Raw genomic sequence first — 27,527 nt, 5'->3', positions numbered from 1 at the left:
AAGAAATAATGCATTGTGGTAAAAAGTAGTAACATTTCAAATGTCATTGTCAAAATAGTTCATGAATGGAACAGTGAAAAATCCTTCATACCAGCAAATTGGCTACTTTTGCTGTTCCTCATACATACATGGTAACTCTTTTCTACCTTTACAATTGTTCTTCCCCAAATGCCAGGAATGCACTCCCTCCTAAAGTGTTTCAGCGATAGGTCAGGTGTAATCATCTGCCTGATGCCTTTGTTGATCCACCAGCTGCTAGTGATTTAGGGACATATGTTCTCCCTTGACTTGACATCATTTGTGAACATTTTTTCACTTTTTTGATTAGATGAACTCCTAAGGATACAGACTTTGTTGATGACTAAAATGTCAAGGAGCATCTAAAGTATCTAGAAGTATAGTAGTATAACTTGTTTTTGTATCATTTGGGACACTTTTATAAATATATTGTATTCACGGCAGTATTTTACATAGAAAATCAAAAGAAAGTAATGTTGTGGCATATTAGATTTGGAATATCACAGATTTCCTGTCAGATATATTTACTTTGTGAAACTTGACTCCAGGCAGTCAAGGAGTCAGGAACTCCAATAACCAGAGTCCCTGGAAAGCAGTCTGGAATGAATTCACAGACTCAAGCATTCTCTAAGTCAAGGTGGCAAAGATTTATTGTTACACTGTACAACAGGCAAGAGTTCTTAGGGAACCTGCAACTTTAAATGGGTACAATTAAAGTTTATGTAGGATATTCTGTAGTATAACTTGTGCCAAATATGCTGACCTGGTGAGTCAGGGTGGGATTAGGGAGGATTTAAGGAGTGGTCAGTTCTTAAAGGAATATGAACTTTTAATATCTACTACGCAGGTGTATTGCCCAGAATTCACTGGGAAATAGCGCAATGGGGGCTTTATGGAGGTGTGGTTTTGGCCTTGAAACATCACTAAGTCAGCTAGCTCTCAGTGCTGACCAAGCTGCCACCCATCAATGTCATGTTTGACAAGATGGATATGGGGAGTATATGTATATCCCATGCTAACGAGGGATTCAGGATATATATATATATATAATGATCTAGGGAGTATACATATGACTGAATCTAGGGTACATACAATAGCTATGATCTACAGCTGCTTCAGTCAGTATACAGTTGGGTCAAACTACTAAATTCTATAGGAGCAACTGGCTATTGTGTCAGGAAAAGAGATAAGTATTTTGTTAGGGCATTCTGCCCTTGAGCTAGAGAGAAACGTCATTTTGGAAGTGGATGATTTTACAAACTGTGGTTCAAGCACAGACACCCAAGCACCCCATCAAAATCATATATTCCCAATCATCTTCTTTTTTCCGATAAATATTGTTGATTTTGTTATTTAGTGATATTTGCTTGAAAAGGGGGAGAAGTGTAGCCTGTCCTTTTTGCTTTTAAAAAAACACCTTTAGGGCAGCTAGGTGGTGCAGTGAATAAAGCACTGGCCCTGGAGTCAGGAGGACCTGAGTTCAAATACAGCCTCAGACACTTAACACAAAACTATCCATGTGATCTTGGACAAGTCACTTAACCAATTGCCCTACATTCTCCCCTCCAGAAAGCAAAACAAACAAACAAACAAACACACTTGAGGGTCATAATATATTTACATTAAAAAAAAATTTTTAACATTCATCCACACTTAAAAGAAATCCTGTTGGTTGAAGTATCTTTGCCTCTTATAGTCCGTAGTTAGTTGTAGGTATGGAGAAATTTACTAAGGGTGAACACTAAATAAGGGACATAGGCTTTCCCATAGAATTTGATACAAGAGTTGAGCCTTGAAGTTGAAGGAAAATAGGGATTTTAAGTGGTAATGAGAGAGTAATATATTATTCCATGTAGCAGATGATATCTTGTGGAAAGAAATGGAAATAGTAAATAACGTGTTATGTATAGATATCAGAAAGTAGGATGATTTGATTGAGGCAAGGGAGGAGAACAAATGGAGGCAGCTAATTGAGATGGCTTTGTTTAGGAGTTTAGCTGTGAAAGAGAGGAGACACAAACTATGATATTTTGTGGATATTAGCAAATGAATTTATTTTTAAGACGAGGAAGACCTGGGTGTTTTTAAGCTGCGAGGAAGGAAGGATCAAGTTGAGAGAGATTATGGGGGATGTAAGTTCCTAGAAGAAATGAGAGGTGATAGATGGCACAGGTAGAGATGTTTTACCTTGCTTAGAAGGGCCTTAGTCTTGGTCAGAAACAAGTGAAGTAGGAGAAAATTGGTGATGATATTGAGGGGTTTTGAGATGTAGCAAAGGCGGAAGAAGAGGGAGTTCCTGAGGATATCATCTGTTTTTCCAGAAAAATAGGAGGTAAAGGTCCTCTGATAATGGAATTTATGGGAATCTTCAAGGGGAAAGACAATTGAAATACCTGCCCTAGAGGAATCTGGTGTTAGAAAGTCATTTAGAGAAGAACACAAGGATTGCTGGGGGCCAGCTAGATGGTACAGTGGATAGAATGCTGGGCCTGGAGTTAGGAAAACTAATCTTCCTGAAATCAAATCTGGCTTCAGACTCTTATTAGTTGTGTGACCTTGGGCAAATCACTTAACCCTGTTTGCCTCAGTTTCCTCATCTATAAAGTGAGCTGTAGAAGGAAATGGCAAACCCCTCCAGTATCTGCTAAGAAAACCACCAATGAGGTTACAGAGAGTTAGGTGTTACTGAAAAACAGTTGAACACCAACAAAAGAATTGCTGTGCAGCAGTGAGGATCCAGTTGATAGGAGAGTTTTCAGACTGTAAACCTAGGCACTCCATCTACTGTATTACACAGGCTCAAGGTGTTATCACCCAAGCAGCTAATGACTCTTATTAGTTCTCCAGGCCATTGTTCACCATAGTTCAACTGCTTTTTGTGTTATTATTTATATTATTGTTTATATTGCTCTTGATTCAGGCTTTCTTCAACATGTGTTTCTCTCAATTGTGTTATTTCTTATAGTGTTTTAATTATACTACAGTTTATTCAACCATTTCTAAATTGATGAGTATCCATTTTGTTTTCTATTTTTTATTTTAACATAGCATTGCTTTGAAGATTTTGACATATGTAGGACTTCTTCCTGTCATTGCCTTTTTTTTTTAATTTTTTTAATTTTTGCTTTTTGGAGGGCAATTGGGGTTAAGTGACTTTGCCCAAAGTCACACGGCTAGTAAGTGTGTCAAGTGTCTGAGGCCAGATTTGAACTCAGATCCTCCTGACTCCAGGACCAGTGCTCTATTCACTGCGCCACCTAGCCACCCCTATCATTGCCTTTCTTTAGGGTGTGTGACTAATGATGAGATTGTTGAGACAAAGAGTAGGAACAGTTGAGCAAGTTTTCTAGTATACTAGTCTGTCTTCCTACAACATCTCCACCATAGATTATTCCTCTTTTAATCAACTTCACCAATAATTTTGTGGGTAACCACAGATCAATAGACATTTTCTTGAGAATCTTTATGGGCAGAAAGAAATAAATAACTTAATTTTGAGAGCTCAAAGAGTTTATTTTTATATTGGGGAAATGGGACTTAATTTTTTTAAAGATAAGACAAGGTATCTAAATGGATATGTCTGCTAAAGTCTTCCAGTGCTTCATTGTAATATCTAAATGACCTTTAATTTTCATCAGCTAGGTAACTAGGTGGTGCAGGGTTGTTGTGATGATCTAGTGAAAAAATACTTAGCATGGTATCTCTCAACTCTAGGCATTTTCACCAGCTGTCCTTTATGCCTATAAATTTTTCCATCCTCATTTCTGCCTCCTGCCTTCCATCACTTCTGTCAGATCAGTTAAGCTTTCCCTGGTTCTCCTGTATGTTTTACCTTTCATCTGAGATTGCCCTTAATTTAATCTGTATGGGGCGGCTAGGTGACACAGTGAGTAAGGCGCCGGTCCGGAGTCAGGAGGACCTGAGTTCGGTTCTGGCCTCAGACACTTAACACCCACACACAAAAAACTAGCTGTGTAACCTTGGGCAAGTTACTTAACCCCAATTGCCCTCCAAAAAGGCCAAAAAAATTTTTTTTAATGTATATGTATCTTGTTTCTGCATAGTTGTTTGTATGTTAACTCCTCCATCAGGCTGTGAACTCTTTGAGGAAAAGGGCTCTCTTTTGCCTTTGAATCCATAATGCTTATTAGCACTTGCCTTTAACAGGCAGGAAGGAAGCATAATATATATTTATTAAATGCCTTGCATGTGCCAGGCATTGTCACAAGTGCTTTATAAATATTATCTCATTCTATCCTCAGAATGACCCTGTGATGAAGGTGCTGTTATTATCCTTATTTTATAGTTGAGGAAATTGAGACAAAAAGAGGTTTAGTTGATTACTTCACACAGCTAATAAGTGCCTGAAACTGTACTTAAAGCAGGTCTTCTTGACTCCAGTCCTACAACTCTTCCATGCCACCTATATTGGGTTGCATCAAAGTGAGCTAAAAGAGCCCTAATAGATGTCTGTCTGTCTCTCTATTCCTTCCCTACCCCCCTCATTTCTCATCTTTTCTCTTTTTCTGTTGTACACACACACACACACACACACACACACACACACACACACACACTACCATTCTACAACTAATTCCTAGAAAAGTTTAATGAGAGAGCAGAATTATGTTGGTTGACTGAAACATCACAACTGCCAGATCTACACCAAAACTTCTTAAAAATGACCACCGGATCTGGAATTATGCCCAAAGGGCTATAAATACTTTCATACCCTTTGATCCAGCAATACCACTCCTAGTGTTATATCCCAAAGAGATCATAGAAATGCAAGAAAGACCCATATGTACAAAAATGTTTATAGCAGTTCTTTTTGTGGTAGCAAAGAATTGGAAATTAAGGGGGTGCCCATCAATTGGGGAATGGCTGAACAAGTTGTGATATATGCATGTTATGGAATACTATTGTGCTATAAGAAATGAGGAGCAGACAGTCTTCATATTTACCTGGAGAGGCTTAAAAGAACTGATGCTGAGTGAGAAGAGTGGAACCAGGAGAAATTTTTACACAATTACAGACACAACATATGTGTGATGACCAACTTTGATAGACTGGACTCTTCTCAGCAATGCAGTGATGTAAGTCAATCCCAAAAGACTCATGATGGAGAGAAATATGTGCATCCAGAGAAAGAACTAGAAAGAACTAAATTTATATCCAGGTGGAAGCAAAATACCTGATCTTTTTTCCTTCTCTTATTTGGTTTTATGTCCTCTTTACCATTTTTCATTCCAGCTGGTGCAGTCCATCCTTATAACCTGACTAATGTATAGTGTAAAAGTATTTACAGATCCTATACTTGACTATAAGCCGCCATGGGGGGGGGGGAAGGAGGGGGACAAAATGTGAAACTCAAGGAATTGTGGAATTGAATCCTGTAAACTAAAAGGAAACAAACTAATTAATTTTAAAAAAGTGACCACAGGAACCACTGAACAGAATTCTGAACAGGAGAACAAAGAAAAAGTCATAGTCATTTTTCCAACCATGACAGCTTATGAAGGCACAAAGAAAGGTCTACAGATAACAGGGCGGTAGGTAGCCATATTGTGTGGTGGTAACAGCAGTGGTTAGGAGCATCTGTGGCAGCACCAGTACCCACAAAGAGATCCCTAGGGACCCCTGTTTCTAGTATTGCATGTAGAATCAGGTGCCATTTGGCAGCTCTTTTGCCTATTGCCCATTTTTAGATCTCAGTTCCAGGACAGGAAGAACAGTCACAGTCATAATAAAGCAGAGCACCACCTAGGAAGTTAGTGACCTGATGTCTCCCCAGATCATACCACTTTGGAAGCACCAAAAATTTACGGACTCCCAAAATGAACTGTGGAAACAGAAGGACATACATAATAGACAGAAGCTTAGGTCAGTCATACTCCCCAGAGATGAATAGAGCCCAACTCTAATGTAAAGTGAAAAGGCAAGAAGTAGGTTGAAAAAATGAACAAACAACAGAAAAAGAACCTGATCACAAAAAGTTGCTGTGGTCAAAAGGAAGCTCAAGACGTAAATTCAGAAGAAGAAAGTCACCTGCAAAAGCTTCAGAGGAAAAAAAAATGAAGATTGGACACAAGCTCAGCAAGAATTCCCAGAAGAACTAAAGAGATTTTTTTTTAAAGAGCAAAATAATGATTTTCTAAAAAAATCAAATGAGTGGTAGAGGAAAAAACACCTGAGAGAGATATGCAATAAAATTATGAAAATAGAATTAACAGTATTGTAAAAGAGGCACAAAAATATTGAAGAAAATAACTCCTTAAAAATCAGAATTGGCCAAATGGTAATAGAGGTACAAAACCTCACTGAAGAAGAGAACTTTAAAAATAAGAATTGGTTAAGTAGAAGCTAATGACTCCATGAGACCTTAAGAACTAATAAAGCTAGGTCAAAAAAATGGGGGGAAAAAAAGGCAGAAGATAATAGGAAATATTTCATAGGAAGAACACCTGAACTTGGAAAATAGATAGAGGAGAGATAATTGAAGAACTATTAGATTACCTAAAAGCCATGATTTAAGAAAAAAAAAAAACAACTATCATAGTTCAAGAAGGTGTGAAGGAATACTGTCTAGATCTCTTAGAGCCAGAGGGCAAAGTAGAAATTGAAAGAATTCACCACTTATCTACTGAATGAAATACTTAAATGAAAAAAAAAACCAGAATTATAATAGCTGAAATCCAGAGTCCTCAGATCAAGAAGAAAATGTTGCTAGCAAACAGAAATAATTCAAATGCTGTGAATCCACAGTTGTGATCATGTAAGGTTTAGCAGCTACTACTGAAGAAGAGTAGAGGGCTTGAAATACAACTTCCCAGAAAGCAAGGGAGCTAGGATTCTAGCCAAGATTAACCTACCCAGCAAAATTGAAGTATAGTTGTACTGGGGGAAAATGGACATTTAATGAAGTAGAGGTTTTTCAAGCATCCGTGATGGAAAGACTAGAGCTGAATAGAAAATTCACATTCAAACACAAGACTTAAGCATAAAAAGGTAACCGTGAGTGAGAACTCAGCTTAACAAGGTTAATGGGAAGATGATATGTGTAATCCCTAAGAACATTATCATCACTGTTAGAAGTAGTCTACTTAGAAGGCATGGGTGTGAGTCTACTTTGTTGGGGATGATTCAGAAAAGAATAGAAGGGTCAGAAGGGGGTGCCCTGGGAGAAAGGGGGAAGGGACAGGAATGATGGTGAAAATTATATATTCATTTTCAAAGAGGACCAAACGATATCATTATGTGAGAGTTAAGTTACAGTGTGTCTGACTGACTGATCAGACCAGTATGAGCTCAAAATGTTCTACCACAGGTCGGGCACAAATAGTTCATATGGACATTTAGGGTAGATTTTCTAAATTCATGCATCTCGTTTTGAGCTGTTTCAAGTCCGCTTTGCTGGTAGAGCACACCATCTTCTTTGTTGAGGACACACCATGCTGGGTGATCTTGTGCCAGTGGCTCCCAGGTCATGCAGTCAATGCCAGAGTTCTTTAGGGAGACCTTGAGAGTGTCCTTGCATTGCTTTTTGTGAGCACTATGTGAGCTCCTGCTTTGTGTGAGTTCTCAACAAAATAGTCTAACATGAAAGAAAATTATCTAACATAAAAGAGGCATGCAAGGAAGAGTTTTTACAACACAAGGGAAAATGGGGAAGGAGAAGCTAGTCACTGGTTCAACTATGTTATGTTGTGTAATATACTCACAAGCAGTTGGGTATAGATGATCATCATGCCTCTCAGGGAAGTAGGACGGAAGGGACTAGGGGCATTAGAGGGAGGATAGATTAAGGGAGGAAGTGATTAGAAGCAAGATGAACTTTTAAGGAGGGGGCAAGGAAAAAAGAAATAGAAGAGAATAGGATGGAGAGAAATACAGTTCACAGTCATAACCGAATGTGAATTGGGTGAACTGATCCATAAAATGAAAGAGAGTAGCAGAATGCATTAGAAACCAAAATCCAACAATATGTTTACAAGAGATATGTTTGAAATAGAAAAATCTACATACACAGAGTTAAAATAAGGAGCTTGACCAGAAGAATCTGTTATGCTTCAGGTGAAGTGAAAATGAGGAGGGCAGGGGTAGCAATCATGATCTTAGGCAAAGCAAAAATAAAAGAGAAGAAGGAAACGACATTTTGCCATAGACTATAAAGCAATATGAATACTAGTCATATATACATCAAGTTCTATAGGCATCTAAATTCTTGAAGGAAAAATTAAATGAGTTGAGAGGAGTATGTAGATAATAATACTATAGTGGGATTTTTAATTTATTCCTTTCAGGCCTAGGTAATTCTAATCACAAAATAAAGAAAATGATAAGGAGAACAACAAAATTTTAGAAAAATTCGATATCATAGGTCTCTGGAGAATATTGCATGAGAATAGAAAGGTGTATATACCCTTTTCCCAAGTGTTTATTATACCAAAAAATTGACCATGTATTATATTAAGGGTATAAAAATCTCACAAACATATATAGAAAAGCAGAAATAATGAATGTACCCTTTCAGACCATAATGCAGTAAATATTGCAATCAGTAAAGGACCTATGAAGTATAGATTAAAAATTCACTGGAAACAAAATAATCCAGTCCAAAAGAATAAGTGGGTCAAAGAATAAATCATAGAAACTAATTTCATTAAAGAAAATAACAAGACAACATACAAAAATACAAAGCAGTACTTAGGGGAAAATTTATATCTCCAAATGAACAGATCAGTAAAACAGAGAAAGGGCAGATAAATGAATTGGGCATACAAATGAAAAAAAAAAACTAGAAAAAGAACAGATTTAAAATCTACAATTCAGCACCAAAATGGAAGTCCTAAAAATCTAATACAGGATTATTAAAAATTTAATTTTGTTGTTGTGCTGTCTGTTAGGCCATGTACAAGTCTTTGTAACTCTATTTGGGCTTTTCTTGGCAAAGATACTGTAGTAATTTGCTGTTTTCTTCTGCATTTTACAGATGAGGAAACTGAGGCAGCCAGGGTTTTAAGTAGCTAGACAAGTTACAACTCTTTGTGACCCTATTTGGGCCTTTCTTGACCAAAGATACTTTAGTAATTTGCTGTTTTCTTTTTCATTTTACAGATGAGGAAACTGAGGCAGCCAGGGTTTAAGTAACTAGACCAGGGTCAGTCTTATTAAGTGTCTGAGTCTGAATTTGAACTCAGGTCTTCCTGACTCCAGGCCCAGTGCTCTATCCATTGTACTACTTACTTAGCTTCCCTAAAATTTAACTAGGAGCTGGTTTTATGAAAAATCAATTAAAGTAGATAAACCATTGGTTAATTTGATTATGAAAAAAAGAAGGAAGACAACCAAATTACTAGTATAAAAAATGAAAGGGGTGAATGGAGCCACCTATGAAGATAGAATTAAAACAGGCATTAATATTATGGGCTATTTTGCCCAATTTTATTCTAATACAACTGACAGTTTAAATGAAATGGATGAATATGTATGAAAATATAAATTACCCTGATTAACCAAAAAAGAGTTAGATGTAAATTACTCTTAGAAAAAGGAATTGAAAAATTCATAAATCAGCTCCCAAAGAAAAAAAAAACTCAGAACCAAATGGATTTCTATTTCAGTACTCTGAAACATTTAAAGAAAGACTAATTGGAATACTATATAAACTGATTTACTTATTCAGTACCATACCAAACAACCAAAGAATTTTTTAACAGAGCTAGGAAAAAATAATTACATTATTTATCTGCAGGAACAAAAGATAAAGAATATCAGGGGAATCAGTGAAAACAAAAGTGAAGGAAGATGGCCTAGCAGTATCAGATCAGTATTGTAACGCTATGCAGTAATTCTCAAAACAGTCTCATACTGGATAAGAAATGGAGTGGTTGATGATTGCAGTAGCATAGGTACACAATATGCTGAAGCAAATGAGCACAGTTGCCTTGTGTTTCATAAACCCAAAGATCCAAACCATTTGGGGTTAGAATTCCATATTTGACAAAAACTTATGGAAAAACTGGAAAGTAACTTGGCAGAAACTAGGTATAGACTAACATTTCATAGTATATACTAAGATAAGCTCAAAGTAGGCACATGATTTAGATATAAAGGGTGATATAATCAGTTTAGGGGAGCATGAAGCATATTGTCACATCTGTGGATGACGGAAGAGATAGAATTATGAGAGGTAAAATGTATACATTTCATTAAATAAGATTTAAGTTTTCATACAAATAAAATTTATGCAGCCAAAATTAGAAGAAAAGGAGCCACCTGGTTTAAAAAAGAAATTACAAGTTTCCCTGATAAAGGTCTCCTTTCTCAAAATATATGGTGAACTGAGCTAAATTTATAAAAATAAGAAACATTCCCCAGTTGACAAATGGTCAAACATTTGAATAGGCAGTTATCAGAAGAAGAACTCAAAATTATGAAGTCATATGAAAGAATGCTCTAAATCACTAATAATTAAATGCGAATTAATGCAGTTATGAGATGCTACCTTACACTCATCAGATTGGCTAAGATGATAGATAAGGAAAATGACAAATGTTAGAGGCAATATGGAAAAATAGGTATACTAATGCTAAATTTGCAACAATGCCCAAAGCTCCATAAACTGCATATTCCTTGACCCAGCAATACCCTAGTAGGTGTATACCCCCAGGAGATCAAAGAAATAAGAAAAGGACCTATATGTACAAAAATATTTATAGAAGCTCTTTTTGTGATAACATAGAATTGGAAACTGAAGGGATTTCCATCAATTGGAGAAAGGCTAAACAAGTTATGGTATGATTGTGATGAAATAATTGTTTTGCTTTTAGAAATGATGAGGTGTATATTTTCTTAAAAACCTAGGAAAACTTAGGTGAACTGATACAAAGTTAAATGGGTAGAACCAGAACTGTTTTATACCATAAAACAGTATTGTAATGATAATCAGTTGTAATAACTGATGATATCTTACAGTTATATAGTGTTTTATTGCTTGCATAGTACCTTACATATGTCATTTGATTGGTATATATTATCTCAGTATAATTTAAAAAGTTAAAATATGCTTATTGAAAGTTTGTGACTTGCTGATCATGTATCTCTACCCCCAGAATTATGATGAACTGTAGAAAAACCCTCAATGAATAATTAGACCAAGAAAAGTACAAAAAAATTTTTTTTGCTCTGACAGATTTCATGGTTAGTGTTATTTCTGAAGATGAGAGTATCATTAAGAATATTAATCCCACACGGATTTCTATGAAAATGTGGAAACTCTCAGGCAGTGGAAACCGACAACCAGCCAATGTAAGTTATAAGAATAGTACTCTTTACATATAAAAAGGGCATTGAGAAATATAAATCTAACTCTGCCCCTTTGATATTTCTAAAATGAGGATAATTAGTTGGAATATTTGGGGATTTTGTTAATTTTTAACATAATGTTATCCATTTTTATGTTTGGTTAATGCCATCTCTTAGAAGGGCATCTTCTCTCAAATCTCCTAAACATCTGCAAGTGATTTTGTAGGAGATAAAAAGATGAGAAAAGGAATGTGAACAGAAGTATCTGGATTTGCCTCAGAGGACTGAATGGCCATTGCATATGTACAGTATTCTGGCGAGAATAGTCCAAGAACACAAGTTTTGTTGTTTCCTAGTGATTCATATCCTTTAATGAGTATATCACATGTTTAAAGCAAATTTGTTACAATCCTAATGTCCATCTCAGCAGTTATCTGCATTTCTAACCATTTTTCTCCATTAATTTATATTTTGTATTGATCATAAACAATGTTCAACTTTTAACCATTTCAGAAAGGTCTCGTGTTATGACTTCTTGAGTTAGAGAAGAAATATATTTGCCCTGTACAAATTCTTCTGTCATTACATCTATGTATTAAAATGAAAAACATTAGGTTCTTATAGATTTTTATTCTTCATGAGTCCTGTCAGTCCAGCTACATAGAAATTAAAGCTGTATGTTTCTCTGTATAAGATACTTAATGTAAGCAGTATTCTGTTGGCTTTTAAAAATATGTTTTTGCTAAATGGTATTGTTCAGAATAACGTTTTAGATATAGGGTATCCCTAATGGCATAATTTAAATCGTCTTCATTTAATTTTTTAATACGAGTTGCCCTATATACTAGCTATAGCATTTGAAATTTTTGTTTTTCTCTTCAGGTAGAAACATTTAATTGTAGTAAAATAAAGGATAATGACAAGGAAGAGGGCTTCTTTTATTTCAGGTATTTCTCAATTATTTTTGTAATTTGTTAATAAATAATTGTTATAAATTGGTTGTGTTGAAAATATTTTTCCTACTTTGGGAAAATATTCCATGATAGAAAGTTTAGGAATTATTGATTTACATACAGTTTTATTTTTAGTTCTTTACATGGAATAAAGGGCAAAAATAATTGTTAAATATGTGAGCTGCTATTTTCTGTGCATTATTAGTGTTCATAACTATCTTACAGAGAAAAAAGAATAACCTCTATATTATCCTAGACAATACTAAAAATTGTTCTGAGTCACACTAGCTTATTTATTTATTAAACACTTTTCATGTGCCAGGCATTGTGCTTATTAGCTAACAAACACTGGCATTAAAAAGAAATCCAAAAACAATCCATGCTGTCAAAGAACATACATTTGAATGGAGGAGACATTTAAAATATCCATGTACATAGAAGATGTATAAAAAGTAGATGAAGAAAATCTGAAGGAGCAAATCATTAGCAAATTGGGAGGAACAGGGAAGACCTTCAGAAGGTGGGATTAGAGCTTAGTCTTAAAGGAAGCCAGAGAAACTTCTAAAAGATAGAAGTGGGTGGATATCTAGGTAGCACCTCAGGCATTCTGTGATTGGGAGACAGTGCGAAAGCACAGAGGCATTTGATGAAAGATTGTGGTCAAGCAGTTTCAGGGAGCCCCGGTTTGTAAATGGATTGGAGAGCGCTTTGGAGAGGGGGGAACAAGAAGGAATCTTGAACGGAAGGAGGGGTCAGGTTATGAAGAGGTGATTTAAATGACATGGGAGTTGATATTTGATCTTGGAGGCACTGCAGGTGGTGTGTGTGAGACTTGATCAACACTATAACTTAGAAAAATAACTTTTTTAACAGGTGAGTTTGGGTGGCGTTTGGTGGAGGAGCAGGGTAGGGGAGAGGGATGGGCAGGACAGCTTGAGGCAGGGAGACCAGTTAGAAGGCTGCTGTTGCCTTAGTCTAGGTTGAGAGTTGGTGGGAGTCTGAATTAAGATTGTTGCTGTATGAGTGGAGAGAAGGGGGACATGCGTGAGAGATATTGTAAGGAAACAGTAATATTTGATAACAAATTGAATAGGAGAGATGCATGAGAGTGAGAAGTCGGGGGTCACACCGATGTTGTGAAGCTTGGATGACAGACTGGAAGGATGTTGGTGTTCTCAGCAATAATAGGGAAGTTCACAGGAGGAGAGGAAAGTTCGCAAGAAAAGATAAGTTTATTAGGTTGCCAGTTCTAAAGGTCTAAGAGGCAGTAGGACTTAAGTGACTAGCTGAGCAGAGAGACTGAGGCTACAATAGGGACTGGGAATCATCAGTATAAAGATGATAATTGCATTGATGGAGCTGATGAGATCATGTGAGAGCAAAAGAGAAGAGAACCTAAAAGATAATAGAGAAAGTGGCATACTTGTCATTAGGAGCCTGAGCCTTTCCTTGCCTTGGAAAAACATTTTTATAAAACAAAAGTTTGTTAAAAGTTGTTAGTACTTGGGGCAGTTAGGTGGCATAGTGAATAGAGCACCAGACCTGGAGTCAGGAGGACCTGAGTTCAAATGTGACCTCAGACACTTAACACTTCCTAGCTGTTTGACCTTGGGTATGTCACTTAACCCCTGCCTTCTACCCTCCAAAAAAAACCCCCAACAAAAAAAGGTTGTTAATACTTCTTAAATAATTCTTAGAAAAAAGAATAGTAGTTAATATTTAAGTTAGAATAGGTAAGGTATACTATCATGGCTTTTTTTTTCCCCTATATTCATGTGTTCTGAAAATACAAAACCTGGAAGAAAGGTGAGAAAATAGGAGAGAGCAAACAAATCCTATGACTTGAAGAAATACAAACATTTGTTAGAATATGCGAGGGATTTCTTTTCACAAAAGCATACTAGCAGAATTTAAAATCACAGAAAGAATTTTCTAATTTCACAAAATTAATCACTCTACTTTTTCAGCTTTCTATTTTTCTACAACCTGTACAGGAATGTTTTCCATCAAGAACAGACATTTCTATAAAGAAAAATGGGAGGGAGCATTTTGAGAATCAAGATCTATCAACTAATATTTTACTCTTTGTCAGTTCCCATTTGTGGATTTTAGAAAAAGAAATACATAAATTTACCTAAATACCTAAATTTCTCTCCGTATTTAACTTTGAAATATTTTATCTTTTTAATTAAGGGACAAAGTGATTCCAAACAAAGTGGGCAGTTACTGCATCCAGTTTGCCTTTATGCTCGACAAATCTTCTGTTCTCAACAGTGACCAGGTTTGTCTTTAGCTTTTACATAGTACAATATGATATGCAGTCTGACTGGGACTGAAATTTTAGTATTAACTTGATATTTTGATTCTGTCCTAGTATGGTTTATGTATATTAGCAGTTTTACAAAATACTTCTAAATTTAGAAAATGATAAAATATACTTTAGATTAAGTTACGTATGTCCCATATATTTTATTTGATTTGATTTAAAAGGCACATCAGGATTATGGATCTCAGCATAATGAATTTTAACCAGTATTTATTGAGCAACTAGAATATGTAAAACTCTGCATGTATAAATATTGTATGTAACATTTTTAAAAATTCTGACTAATAAAGTTCCAGATAATAGAATTCTGGATAGAATTTTAGTTTACTTTCTATATTGTAAATAATTGAAATGTCACATGATTAAGTTAATTTCTAAATGTCTTAAAATTTACAATTTTCCCTAATTAGGAAATATTAGAAACATAAGCTTTAGGAGCCACTAGTCTTGGTACATTAATTTTCAAAATAAGTCATTAGTTTTTCAAATGTGATATTTTTGTTTTATGTTTTGGTCAGACATCTTATTAAAGTCTTATTTCTTTTAAAATGTTTTATTTGAATAAAATCTTAGAATGTAAAAAAAAAAAATGGCTATAAGCCATCACTTCATTTCTTAACTCTAACATATACATGTCAGCATATTGCTAATCAGATTATTTTCCTTTTCTAAGATTTTAGTTGATGTCATACCCAATGAGCCAGTCAAGGTAGTTCCTGAATGTCTACCATCTACCCCGGCTGTTTCTAATGTTCCACCTATTGCTAATAGGACCTTAGTCAAAGACCTGTGCCTCAGCATCGTGGTAATGTTTGCATTTTACAAAATTTATCACAGGATAATTCCATTTGGTCTTATGTTAGATGTATTGAGAAGAATGTATGAGGTTTTTAGACTCTAATAGATGATTATTTTTCTAATAAGAGCAATTTGATGATATGATGATAGTTGAGTGACTTTTCTATTTTTGATTATCCATTCTTGTACATAAGCAGTCTAAACTAGCAGGTAATTTAAAAAGCATTACTTTTGACTTGGTAAAAGGAGGATTTTGACAAACTTATCATAGTAGTTATAGTAATTCTTTACTTATCCAGAAGTAATTTATTTGCTAATCTTAGTGATTTTATTCAGAAGATCTAAGAACCAACATGTTGAGAAATGGAAAAACCTGACTATCCAAAAAAAGACATTTTTGAAAGCTTTTTACCCTGGATCATTAAAATTACTCTCAAAAGTTGATCAGCCATGGGGCAGCTAGGTGGTGCAGTGAGTAAGAGCACTGGCCCTGGAGTTGGGAGGACCCGGGATCCGTTCTGGCCTCAGATATTTAAAACCCACACAAAAAAACTGGCGTGTAACCTTGGGCAAGTTACTTAACCCCAGTTACTTAAAAAAAAAAAAAAAGATGATCAGTCATAAACCTCAGTAATTTGAAATGTCTGTGTACAACAGTTCATTTTGCAATAACATTATTGCAATAATCTGTTATTACAAAAGCTCGTTTTAGTATTTGTATGAATTTGTTGAGTATGTATTAACTTGATAGTTGGAAGAATCCAAAAATATCTTGGTATAATTTGTCTTAAAATGTTATCTCAGGCATTTTCCACCAAGATAGAATAATTTAATTATTTAATATTTAGTATTACAGTTCTTCAGTTATCAGTTCTGGATTATACATATTAATGATGGGAAAGAATGGTTCATTATATTCCTTAAGCCTTTCTTATCCTCCTTTGTTTTTATATTTCTACCCTCATATTCATCTGCGGTTCAAATAAAACTTGATGAAAAATCCTGAAGCCCCATACTATGAGACCTGGCTCAGGAACAGCTGGGAATTTGCCCAGTATCCTATTTTGTTCTTTGCTTCCCACTCTGTTATTGATGTCAGAGCATTATTGCTTATATGTTTTAAGTGTGAGCAGAGTTGTCTTTTGCTGCATAACTGATTATTACTTAGCTTGAAGGCAGAAGGAGATGATTTCGTTTTAGCTTTAAGGTTTGTCCTAATGACTAAGCCTATCCTGATGGCTAAAACTGGTTAAATGAAAGGGAACTTAAATCTACTTGAGTGCTTCATGCAGAGTAAGAGTCATCACAGGTCATAATCCATTTCACTTCCACAAACATCCCTTAAGTTCATGTTACGTGGTGGGTACTGTTTGCTCAGCCCTAAGGATTCAAGATTCTCTGCCACCAAGAAACTTACTTTCTATCTTACAAACCATAGCTCTTTGTGGGTTGTGGAATAGATAGTTAGATGAATAAGAACCATCTGTAAAGTTAGGGATAAAAGCTCTTTTTCTTTAATGTATTTTTTGTTTTTGTGGTAATAAATAGAGCGCTTCTTGCATTTAGCTGTCCTAGATCCTGGATTAGAGTTATTTATACCCTATTTTATTCACTGTTGAATGCAACATGCAAAAATGTTCCCAGATTTTATGCTACACCTTCCAGTACTAATGAAATTTTTCTCAGAAAGCCTTCAAATTTCCTCCATGTAGAATATCACTTTATGTATTCAGAGTATGTGTGTATGTGTTAAATATTTATATGTAACATGTATATATTATATTTAATAATGACTTCGGTGCCATTTGATAATGCACGTTGTCTATAACTGTTCACATTTTTTTCTATTTTGAAAGGCTAATAACCTTATTATGACACACAGTGTGCTTCAGTGATCCTTCTCAGTACTAAACAAATTTTACAGTATATTAGTACAGTGAAAAAGTTATAGTATCAGATATTGGCTATTAATTTTATTTCACTTTCACATTTCTTGTCACCTTATTTTTACCTAGAATGATTGTTTTAAGGTCACAGACTATAGGGTAAGCTAAAAATTATTACTAATGTAAATATAAAGTGATTAATAATTTTATATATTTTCACATAAATATTTTGCAAATTTATTCATAAAGCTCATCATGGGATCATGAGAGAGATGATTCATTGAGGACCCCTATTCAAACTCTAATCAATATTAGTTGGTTCATTATGATTCTGTAAGGGATAATGTTTGTTAGCAACTATTGTAATATATTTGTCTAGTAATCATATTTAGTCAGTCATCTCATAAGAATAAGCAATGTATTAATCCATATTTTGTACACATTACAGAGGAGTATAGATTCTCATCAGAGGACTCCATAATAGGCCTCAGACTTTAATATAATTGTTTTTTACTTGTTTATCAGCTATGGAACTTAATTGCATAACTGAAGGAGTGCTGACACGGATATCTCCATCCTGTTTTATTCAAATTCCATGACCAAACCAAGGATGGGTGGCATGGTACAGAAAATACCCCCTTTGAAATGTTTTTGGAGCATGTGGTGTATCTTATATCTCCTCTTGTCCAACCTACAAGGAGCCCATCCATCTTGTGACCACTTAGTCAGCAGAGAGATTCCTTGCTTCACCCTGCTGACATATCATTTTTACTTATTTCCATTTATGTATCATATGTCAACAATAGAAGAAGGGAAAATCTCAGCTTGTGAGGAATGTCTGAGGTGCATTTCATGAGAAAGGGACCAAGGTCCCTTTAATAAAGTGCTTTGGCTCAGAGGTCTGCCCCAGATAAAAATCCCTACAGTTATAGACTTTGAATTGGCAAGAATTTGTCTTGAACTGTCAAAGAAATTATCTTGGTTCCACCCCTCTCCGCCCCAACCCAAGACACTCTGGCTCATGTAGATTAGATGACCTTTTGCCAAAATGATTTTCTTTTTCCTACTAATAAATTCCAATGGTGTCCTATTAGCCTTTATGTCACTTTTTTGGTCCCCCAGCCACTAGTGCTTTCGTTTCCAAAGGTTGCCTCCTATTTTCTTTGTACATATCTCTCTATATGTATATTGTCTCTCAATAGAATGTGAGCTCCTTGAGTACAGAAGATGTATCACTTTTGTATTCCTAATGTCTGGCATATTACCAGGTACACAGTTACTTTGCTCTTTATAATCACTTATTGATTGAATAAGTTCACATGGGTAGTAGAGAGTAGAATGGCAGGTCTAAATTCAATGCTCTTTCCATTCTACCACAATGCTTTTTTAACCTTAGTTCCTTGTTCTCAGTAACCCCAGTGAAAGGTTATTGACTATATTTGGTAGAAAATTACATAAAGAAAAAGAGAAAATAAGTAACTTCCCAGAAGGATGATGCAGATTGGTGACAATGTCAGACAATTTGAAAGGTTAATTTAGAACCCCAGTTATTTGTGTAGTATATTCAGTATTGTTTTCTTCCATTGCTCTATGCTTTTTTCATTTGTTTTGAAGGATTTTTTTTTAAATGTTTGGACCATAAATATCAGAAGGACAAATATGAGTCAGTGTTTGGAGTAGCATACAAAATTCAACATATCTGAGATTTGTATATCTCTCTGTCGATTTTTATTCCCAAAAGATTATTTCTGATTAATTATGACTTTCTTTAATTTAAGGATGAACACAATAATCGCACTGGGACTAATTTGATTGGCAAGATAATTGCTAAAATTAAAAGTTCTAATGATGAAGATACTGAGATTCCACTTTTTAATGGGAAAGTTAGAATGATTGAATTTCCATTTATCAAGGGATCAGCTGAAATCAAGGTAATTTTCACCAATACTTTATAAAATTTTTATTGGTTATCTTCTATTTTTATAGTACCTAAATTTCCTTCTTTATCCCCTCCTCACCTCTCCCAGAAAGGTTTCCCAAATAACAAAGCTTATATATATTTTTTAAAAGCAATTGGGGTTAAGTAACTTGCTCAAGGTTACACAGCCAGTTATTTCTGGGTGTGGTGCTAAGTATCAGAGGCCGGATTCAATCCCAGGTTATCCTGACTCTGGGGCCAGTGCTCTTACTCACTGTGCCACCTGGCCGCCCCTAAGCAATTGGGGTTAAGTAACTTGCTCAAGGTTACACGGCCAGGTGTTTCTGGGTGGGTGGTAAGTGTCTGAGCCCAGATTCGATCCCAGGTCATCCTGGCTCTGGGGCTGGTGCTCTTACTCGCTGTGCTACCTGGCCACCCCAAAAGCTTATATTTTTAAAGAAAACAAAAGAAATGTGGATGAAGAGAAAAAAAGTGAGCAAAATCCATTCTTGAGAACATACATAGAGTTAGTTCCACACCTGTGGACTTCCTACTTCTGTAAAGAATTTGGAGGTGTCATCTCTTGATCTCTTCTTTGGAGCCAAGATTTTTTTTCTTGTGCAACATTGTCTTTTGATAATATTTCTTATAGTTTATATAGTTATTTCCTCTATTCCCCCTCCCCCCCATGATATCTTTGCTTGACTTTGCACCAATTTATACATTTTTATGCTTCTTCAATATTCATATTCATTGTATCTTGCAGCACAACAGTATTTCATTACATTCATGTACTGTAGGTTTTTTAACCATTTCCCAGACAAGGTGCTTCAACTTTATTTCCGGTTCTTTGCATCTACAAAAATTGCTGCTGTAAATTATATCTGTGAAAATTGGGGATTTCTTCTTACAAAGACCTCATTGTGTTGTATGCCTAATAGTGGAATCTCTGGGTCAAAGGGCTTGGGCATTTTAGTTTTAATTTCGGTAATTCCGTATTGCTTTCCAGAATAGTTGAACTAATTCATAGCTCTACCAACAACTAATGTCCCTATCTTCCTATATCCCCTCCCATTAACTATTCCCATTGTTTGTCATTGCCAATTTTCTGTGTATATGAGTATATCATTATTTTTTATGTAGTAATGCAGGCAAGTATGTATCATTGTGTAGAGCATCTAAATCAACAAAATCACATACATTTTAAAAGCCTGAAGCAATTTCCTAAGATTTAACTACTAAGTTATAGAGAAGCTATGAACTGCATTCTTGGAAGGAGTTCCTATACCAACAAAATTAGAGATACTCCATATGGTGACATAGACTTCATATGTGGGGAGAAATGTTATGTGAAGCTATTTTTAGGTAACAATTTTCTTCATAATCTTGTGATGTTGCAACGCTATTGTTCTAATCAAGTTTTTGGTTTGTTTGTTTTTAAGTAAAATGACAAAAAGGTTTTGTGTTTTTTGCCAGTGCTTTTATACCAATCATCTCTTTATTGCCAATCCATTGGTCTTTTTTCAAACCCTAGCTTCCTCGGTCTTTCTGCAGGATTTGACCTGGTTACCTCCTGGTGGGCGGGGATTCGGAATTTTTTCCTTTATATTCCTAGCACAGTGCTTGTCATATAATTGGTACTTAACATATATTGATTGACCATAATTTCCCATTGAATACTCTCTCATCTGAATATTTATATAAAGGAAAGATAGCTTTAGAAAGAGTTAACAGTCTTACTTTAGTTAAACAATGCAGAAAGATATATAAGTAGAAGGTAAAGGTAAAGAGGTGAGTAACCAGGAAAGACTAACATAATCCACTAGTTTGATCATTACCCCGAAAGTGGAGAAAATCAATTAGTGATCCAATAGACAGTTCTCTGTCTTAACAGAGTATTTACATACATTACCAGTATGTACCAGTAATACAAAACAGTATTTACATATATTACCAGACTAAGAGAGTGCCAACATCTGGGTTCACAAAGTTGGGGTGCCCTTTAACAACGGCTACCCAGAGTATCGCCTGGGAAGTCAAAAAGACCTCAGGTGAAATATTCTTTCTATGATTGAGCCCCAAGGCACAGTGCCATTCTCCCAGAATATATACTGATAGGCTCAGAGCCAGAAGGCACCAAAGCCTACTTGACTCACTACCCTTTTGGCTCAGAGTCAAAAGTGTGAAAGCCTCTGTGACTCAGCACAGGATGTACTACAGCTGTGAACTGGGCCAGAGCCCAAAGGAGTTAACATCCGTGATTGATAAACTAAAATACCTGGAAATTGTTATGGCCATGGATCCTGGGAAACAGAACTCCAAGAAATACCCAAAATCCACTTTGCTTATGCTTACAACCTCTCTCAATCTCCTTCCACATGCTCTCTTAATATAGATTTGCTTCAGTGTTCTGTCAGGAACCCTCTTTTCTCTCTGTTCTTTCTTGGTGACCTCAGCTCCCATCAGTTTAGTTATCATCTTTTTGGAGATGATTCTGAGATCTATATATTTAGCTTTAGTTTCTCTCTTGATATCAAATCCTTTATTACCAACTGCTTAGAGGACATTTCTAAAGATGTCCTATTGGGGGATCTCAAACTCAGCATACCTAAGATAGGATTCATTATCTTTGTCTGATCAGTGTATCACCATCCTTCCATTCAGCCAACTCTGCAACCTAAAACTCAGTATTAAATTCTCACTTTTCTGCATCCCTCCAAAATCTAGTCATTCTCTACCTGGTGTTGATTATATACCGATATCTCTCAAATCAGTCCCTTTCTCTCCACTCACACAATGCACCTTAATTCCAAGATGAGGCCTTCATCATTCTTTGCTTGGACCCTTATGATATCCAGGGGCCTTTATCTTTTGCCTTTTTTTATATCCTAGCACAATGTTAATACTTAATAAATTTTTGTTGATTGATTATAAGTGGAACTTAAGGAAATCTGGGTCACTCACTGTGAGAAGGTGAGAGCTTATCAGTTTTAGGCAATTTTAAAAAGTTAATTTATAGAAAGTGCTGCCCAAAAAATTGGATTTCACCACCTTACATATAAATACATATGTATTGTTAGATTCAGTTGTGAATTCTTAATTGTTGACTGTAGAAGTTGCTTCATATGCCTAGAATTTACTAATTTTTTTCTTCTAATATCTCTCCAATTGCTAGTGGTCTCTGTTCCAACGTACCTTGTACTTAAATTATTTTGTATATATTAAGTTTATGTTATATGACATTTTTATATGTACTCATATCTCCTATTAGAATATAAGCTTCTTGCAAGTAGGGATTGTTTCATACTTTATAGTTATTTCCATAGCCTATAGTGCGTACATATGATGATTAATTGTATCATAGATCTAGAACTGGAATAGAACCTCAGAGGCTATCTAGGCCAAGCCTTTTATTTTCTTGTTAGAAAACTAAGGGTCTAAGGTATTTAAGTGACTTTTCCAAGGTTGAATAGCTTAAGAGTCAGGATTTGAACCTAGGTCTACTGATGTTCCAGAGTTATTGTTCTTTCTGATATATTATGTAAAACATCTCATATTACAAAATAACTGTAATTCCTAAAATACAAGGTGCTTATTGTAGTTTTGAAAAAGAGAAGACTTAAAAAATAATGAATAAATGACTTAATAAATATTCATCAAATGCTGTGTGCCAAGTGCCTTGTTTAAACACTGGAAATGCAAATAAAAAGTGAAGCTGTCCCTGTCCTCAAAGAGCTTCTTATATTGGAACTAAGGGGAAATAACAAATATTGGAGAGTTGTAATTAAGGTATTTTTCTGGAGAATTATAACACTTACTTGCCTTACCCTTTCCAGAAGCAGTGGGGGTATTGAAGCAACCAAGAGAGCTCAGCTCCCTGGGTGGGACTTGTAAATCTGATTGGTTGGTAGTTGTCCTTCATTCTCAAAGACGACCAAAATGACGCTATGCTAAAGTCAAGTTACTTTATGTCCAATTGTGGCTGATCAGACCAGTATGAACCACAGGTCAGGCATAAATAGTCCATATGAATAGTTGGGGTGCATTCTCTAAATTTGTGCATCTCACATTTCTTTTGCACTAGAGCACAGCACCTTCTCTGATGTGGGCGCGCCATGCTGGGCGGTCCTGTGCCAGTGTCTCCCATGTTACATAATCATTTCCAAAGTTCTTAAGAGTGTCCTTGTATTCTTTCTTCTGACCACCATGGTGAAGGCTTGCCCTGTGTGAATTCTTCATAAAAGTTTTTGGCAAGCTTTTGTTTTGCCTTCAAACAACATGGCCAGCCCATCAGAAATGCACTCTCTTAAGTAGAGTTTGAATGCTTGGCAGTTTAGTTCGAGAAAGGACCTCAGTGTCTGGTATCCTGCCAGGTGATCTTCAGAATCTTCCTAAGAAAATTCAAATGGAAGCCGTTCAGTTTCCTAGCATGGCACTGGTAGACTGTCCAGGATTTACAGGCACCCAGCAATGAGGTCAGCACAGTGACTCTGTAGACCTTCAGCTTGGTAGTCAGTCTAATACCTGTTCTCTCCCATCCTTTCCTTTGGAGCCTCCCAAACACTGAACTAGCTCTGGCAATGCCTGCATTAATCTCATTATCAATTTGTACATCATAAAGTACATTACCAAGGTAAATGAACTTAGCCACAGCATTCAAAACTTCTCTATTTGATGTAACCTATGGTTCCCATATGTATTTTGTGATGCTGACTGATGGAGCACCTATGTTTTCTTTCTGTTATTCCATTAAAATTAGCACAAGCAGCAGAGAATTGATCCATACTTTGTTGGATCTCAGCTTCAGAGACTCCACTGAGTGCACAATCATCTGCAAACAGAAAGTCATACACCAGCATTTCCTCTACTTTTGTCTTGGCTTGTAGCCTTTTCTTGTTGAAGAATTTACCATCAGTGCAGTAGCTGATCTTGATGCCATGTGCATCCTCAATGAAGGCATTTGACAAGATGCCTGAAAACCTTATGCTAATGGGAGCAAGCACACAGACTTGTTTTACTCCATTGGTGACTGGGAAAGCATGAGAGCATTTATCATTATCTAAAACCCAGGCATGCTGTCATGAAATTGACATACAATGCTGTGATGAACTTCTCCGGGTAACCAAATTTTGACATAATTTTCTATAAGCCCTCATGACTGACAGTATCAAAGGTTTTGATCACATCTACAAACATTGTTTACAGACCTCTATTTTGGTATTTCTCCAGGAGTTGTTGAGCAGCAGATATAAATTGATCATTCCTCAGCCCTTTCTGAAGCCACACTGGCTCTCAGGTAGATGACACCTTCCAAGTGAAGGATCTGCCTCTTAAGGAGAACTGGCAAGAATCCTGCCAGCAGTGACTAAGAGAGGACCCCACCTCCACCACCATGATTGTCACAGGACAATCTATTTCCTTTATATAGAGATGGATAATGTTTTGGTTTTGGGGTTTTGGGGGGGGTGGTTTTCTGGGGGGGAGGCAGGGCAGTTGGGGTTAAGTGACTTGCCCAAGGTCACACGGCTAGTAAGTGTTAGTGTCTGGGGCAGGATTTGCACTCAAGTCCTCCTGACACCAGGGCCGGTCCTCTATTCACTGAACCGCCTAGGCGCCCTGAGAGACGGACAATGGGGGTATCCTTGAATTCCTGGGGGATAACCTCCTTTTGTCATATAAGGTGGAAAATTTCACTGAGCTTTTGTATGAGCAGTGGTCCCCCACCTTGTATAGAATCAGCACTAGATGCTTTGCCACACAAAAGGAGCCTAATGGCATTCAAAGCCTCTTCTTCAGTTGGAACTTCAGTCAGGGAGGGATTGACTTAAACCTGAGGTAAATGGTCAGTGACTTCTGCATTGATTGATGATGGTCTGTTCAGAACACTATGGAAGTGTTCAGCCCATCTCTAGATCATGTCCTTATTACTAATCAACATGACTTTATCATCACTGAATAATTGAGATGCCCCCATATAGATGTTTGGCCCATAAATAGCCTCCAAGGGCATCATAAAAGCACTTTGGATTGTTACTATCATCATAAAACTGAATTTAACCTGCCTTTTTACTGAGTCAAGAATCCTGCATCTCTAAACTTTGGTTGTACTTTACTTTCAATGGAATTAAATGCTGCCTTCCTAGAGATGCACCAACTCTCCTGCTGATAAACCCTGTGAAGTTATTTCAAATTTAACAGCTTCTGAATTTCCCCATCATTTTCATTAAACCGTTCTTGACGTTTGAGAGTGTTCTGATCAGATGAGCAAATGCAGTGCTGTACACCAGATAGTGAAAGCTTCCTACACCTTTTCTGCTCAACTTTCTCTCCAAGTTAGTAACAAACTGTTCCTGTCAGAAAAGAACTCTCATCTCTTGACATTAATTCTGCCGGTAGTCATTTTACCTTGCGAATGACACTTTAGGTGAATGTGAATGTTTAGCTTGGAAAGGCTAAGTCTGTGATCAATCCAGCACTCCACACTCCACATTGTCTTTGTCACTCTTACACATTGTCTGTCTCTTCTCTGTACAACCACATAATCTATGAAATGCCAGTGTTTGCTGTGAGGGTGCATCTATGAAGTTTTATTGCATTTAGGTAAACGGAAGACAGTGTTGGTAATCATCAAGGTTTGTCGTGGTGGGACCATAGGTACTGATGATGGTAGTGTGACATTTTCCCTGCAAGCGGCAATCACATTGTCATGAACTTCTCAATCACTCCTTTTGGAAAGCATACAAGCTTGCTGATTTGATTAGTTTTGATTGCAAAACTTATACCAGCTTCAGGGCACTCCTCCTCACTGAAGCCACTTCAGAAAAATGTGTATCCAGTCCCTACTTCAGTAAGCTGGCCTTCATTTGCCTGCCTTGTTTCACTCAGGGCTACTTTTTGGATGTGGTACCTTCTGAGTTCTCTTGCAACAAGTGCTGTTCATTTTTCAGGTTTAATGGATTTTGTGTTATCTATAAAGTGTGTACACATTCCATGTGCTGATGGTAAGTAGAATCATCTTTCCAGATGTTTTTGTATTTTTTTGTGTGTGTTTCGACCACAGGGTGGGGGATCCCTTCCTGCCACAGTAATCAGGACAGTGTTGGGTCAGTATACAATTTTTAGTGTGCCATTTCTAGCCCCTTTCTCACACCAGGAAGTAAGCAGTGTGATACTTACAAGGCAGCTGAGACATCCAGGGGGCTGCCGAATCCCACTGTTGCTTCCAGTAAGAAGACCTATGGCCTGGGCCACCTGCATGCAGGATTGTGACTATAGCTCCCAGTGTATCCGCACCTACTGCTTCGTCAGTTGCCTGTCTCCACAGGGCTTAGAGATAGGTAAAAATGGTAAATTGGATTTGTGAGACAGAGTTGCATGAAGTTGTCAGCCTTACTCTCTCCTCCAGAGTCACGACAGTTCAGTGGCAGGACAGAGTCAAGACAACTGGTGGTGACTCAAGGTGCAGTGGATGACCTTGGTGTCTTCTATGTCTAACCAAGCCCTAAGCACTCCACGTTGCCTGCTTTATCTGCCTTTATGGCCATTATAATAAATTGTTCTCATCAGCCTATTCCACCAGGGGAAGTGGTCACGTGCTTGGGGTAGACACCCCCCTAACTAACCAATGGGCCTGGGATTCCTTAGGTTCCCTCAGTCTGGTATAGCCAGTCTGCTGAGATGATTTACTAGGGTGTGGCTGCTGCGCATGCCGCAACTTCTTGGAGGAACAGGTGAGAGTTGGGTGGAACAGGTGAACACCAAAGGTGGAAAGCAGCCCTGAACAGGGCTTGGCAGCCTTCATACCAGAACTATACCATACTAGCCTTCCCTGAACAAACCTCTTCTCTATGCTCTATCAAATCTGATAGGATTATCCATAAGGAAATGCTTCACTAGTCTATTTTATCATTACTAATCTAAGAATCCTAGGGGATCTCAGAAGTCTTTCATTTCAACTTTGAATTCAAGAAAATTCTTTCCACCATCTTTAAATGCTTTCTTTTGTTTTGTTTCTCCCTCAAAGTCTTTAAACACCAATGTCCTTGTTCCCCTTTTCCTTCCACCCCCCTCTTCAACACTCTCTTCTACCAGTAATAAGTTATTTTATATTCAATTCACTCAAACATTAATTAGGAATCAGAATGAGGGAAAGCTTTTTTTTTTTTTTTTGTGGGGAGGGGTAATTACTTTTTCTTTCCAGGTAGAATGCTGTTTAAAAGTTACATACAGAAAAATTGGGGCGGCTGGGTGGCGCAGCAAATAGAGCACTGGCCCTGGATTCAGGAGGACTTCAGTTCAAATCCAGCCTCAATCACTTAACA

The 27,527-nt window shown here is 36.6% G+C and overlaps 1 protein-coding gene across 1 annotated transcript in view; it reads left to right on the top strand.

Annotated features, from left to right (window-relative positions):
- The window catches only part of SMCHD1 (structural maintenance of chromosomes flexible hinge domain containing 1), a 194,946-nt gene that overhangs the window by 125,245 nt on the left and 42,174 nt on the right, over positions 1-27,527 (top strand). The window contains exons 33-37 of the mRNA XM_069099718.1: positions 11,213-11,328; positions 12,208-12,272; positions 14,472-14,559; positions 15,278-15,409; positions 19,067-19,219. Of these exons, the coding sequence (XP_068955819.1) occupies positions 11,213-11,328; positions 12,208-12,272; positions 14,472-14,559; positions 15,278-15,409; positions 19,067-19,219 (554 nt within the window). The remainder of the gene's footprint in view (positions 1-11,212; positions 11,329-12,207; positions 12,273-14,471; positions 14,560-15,277; positions 15,410-19,066; positions 19,220-27,527) is intronic.

This window comes from Petaurus breviceps, unplaced genomic scaffold, assembly GCF_028583685.1.
Source record: "Petaurus breviceps papuanus isolate PSGF00001 unplaced genomic scaffold, PetGlider_PUasm1.0 38, whole genome shotgun sequence".
Classification (NCBI taxonomy): Eukaryota; Metazoa; Chordata; class Mammalia; order Diprotodontia; family Petauridae; genus Petaurus; species Petaurus breviceps.
Note: the sequence above shows the minus strand (reverse complement) of the source record. Positions and strands in the feature narration are given on the sequence as shown.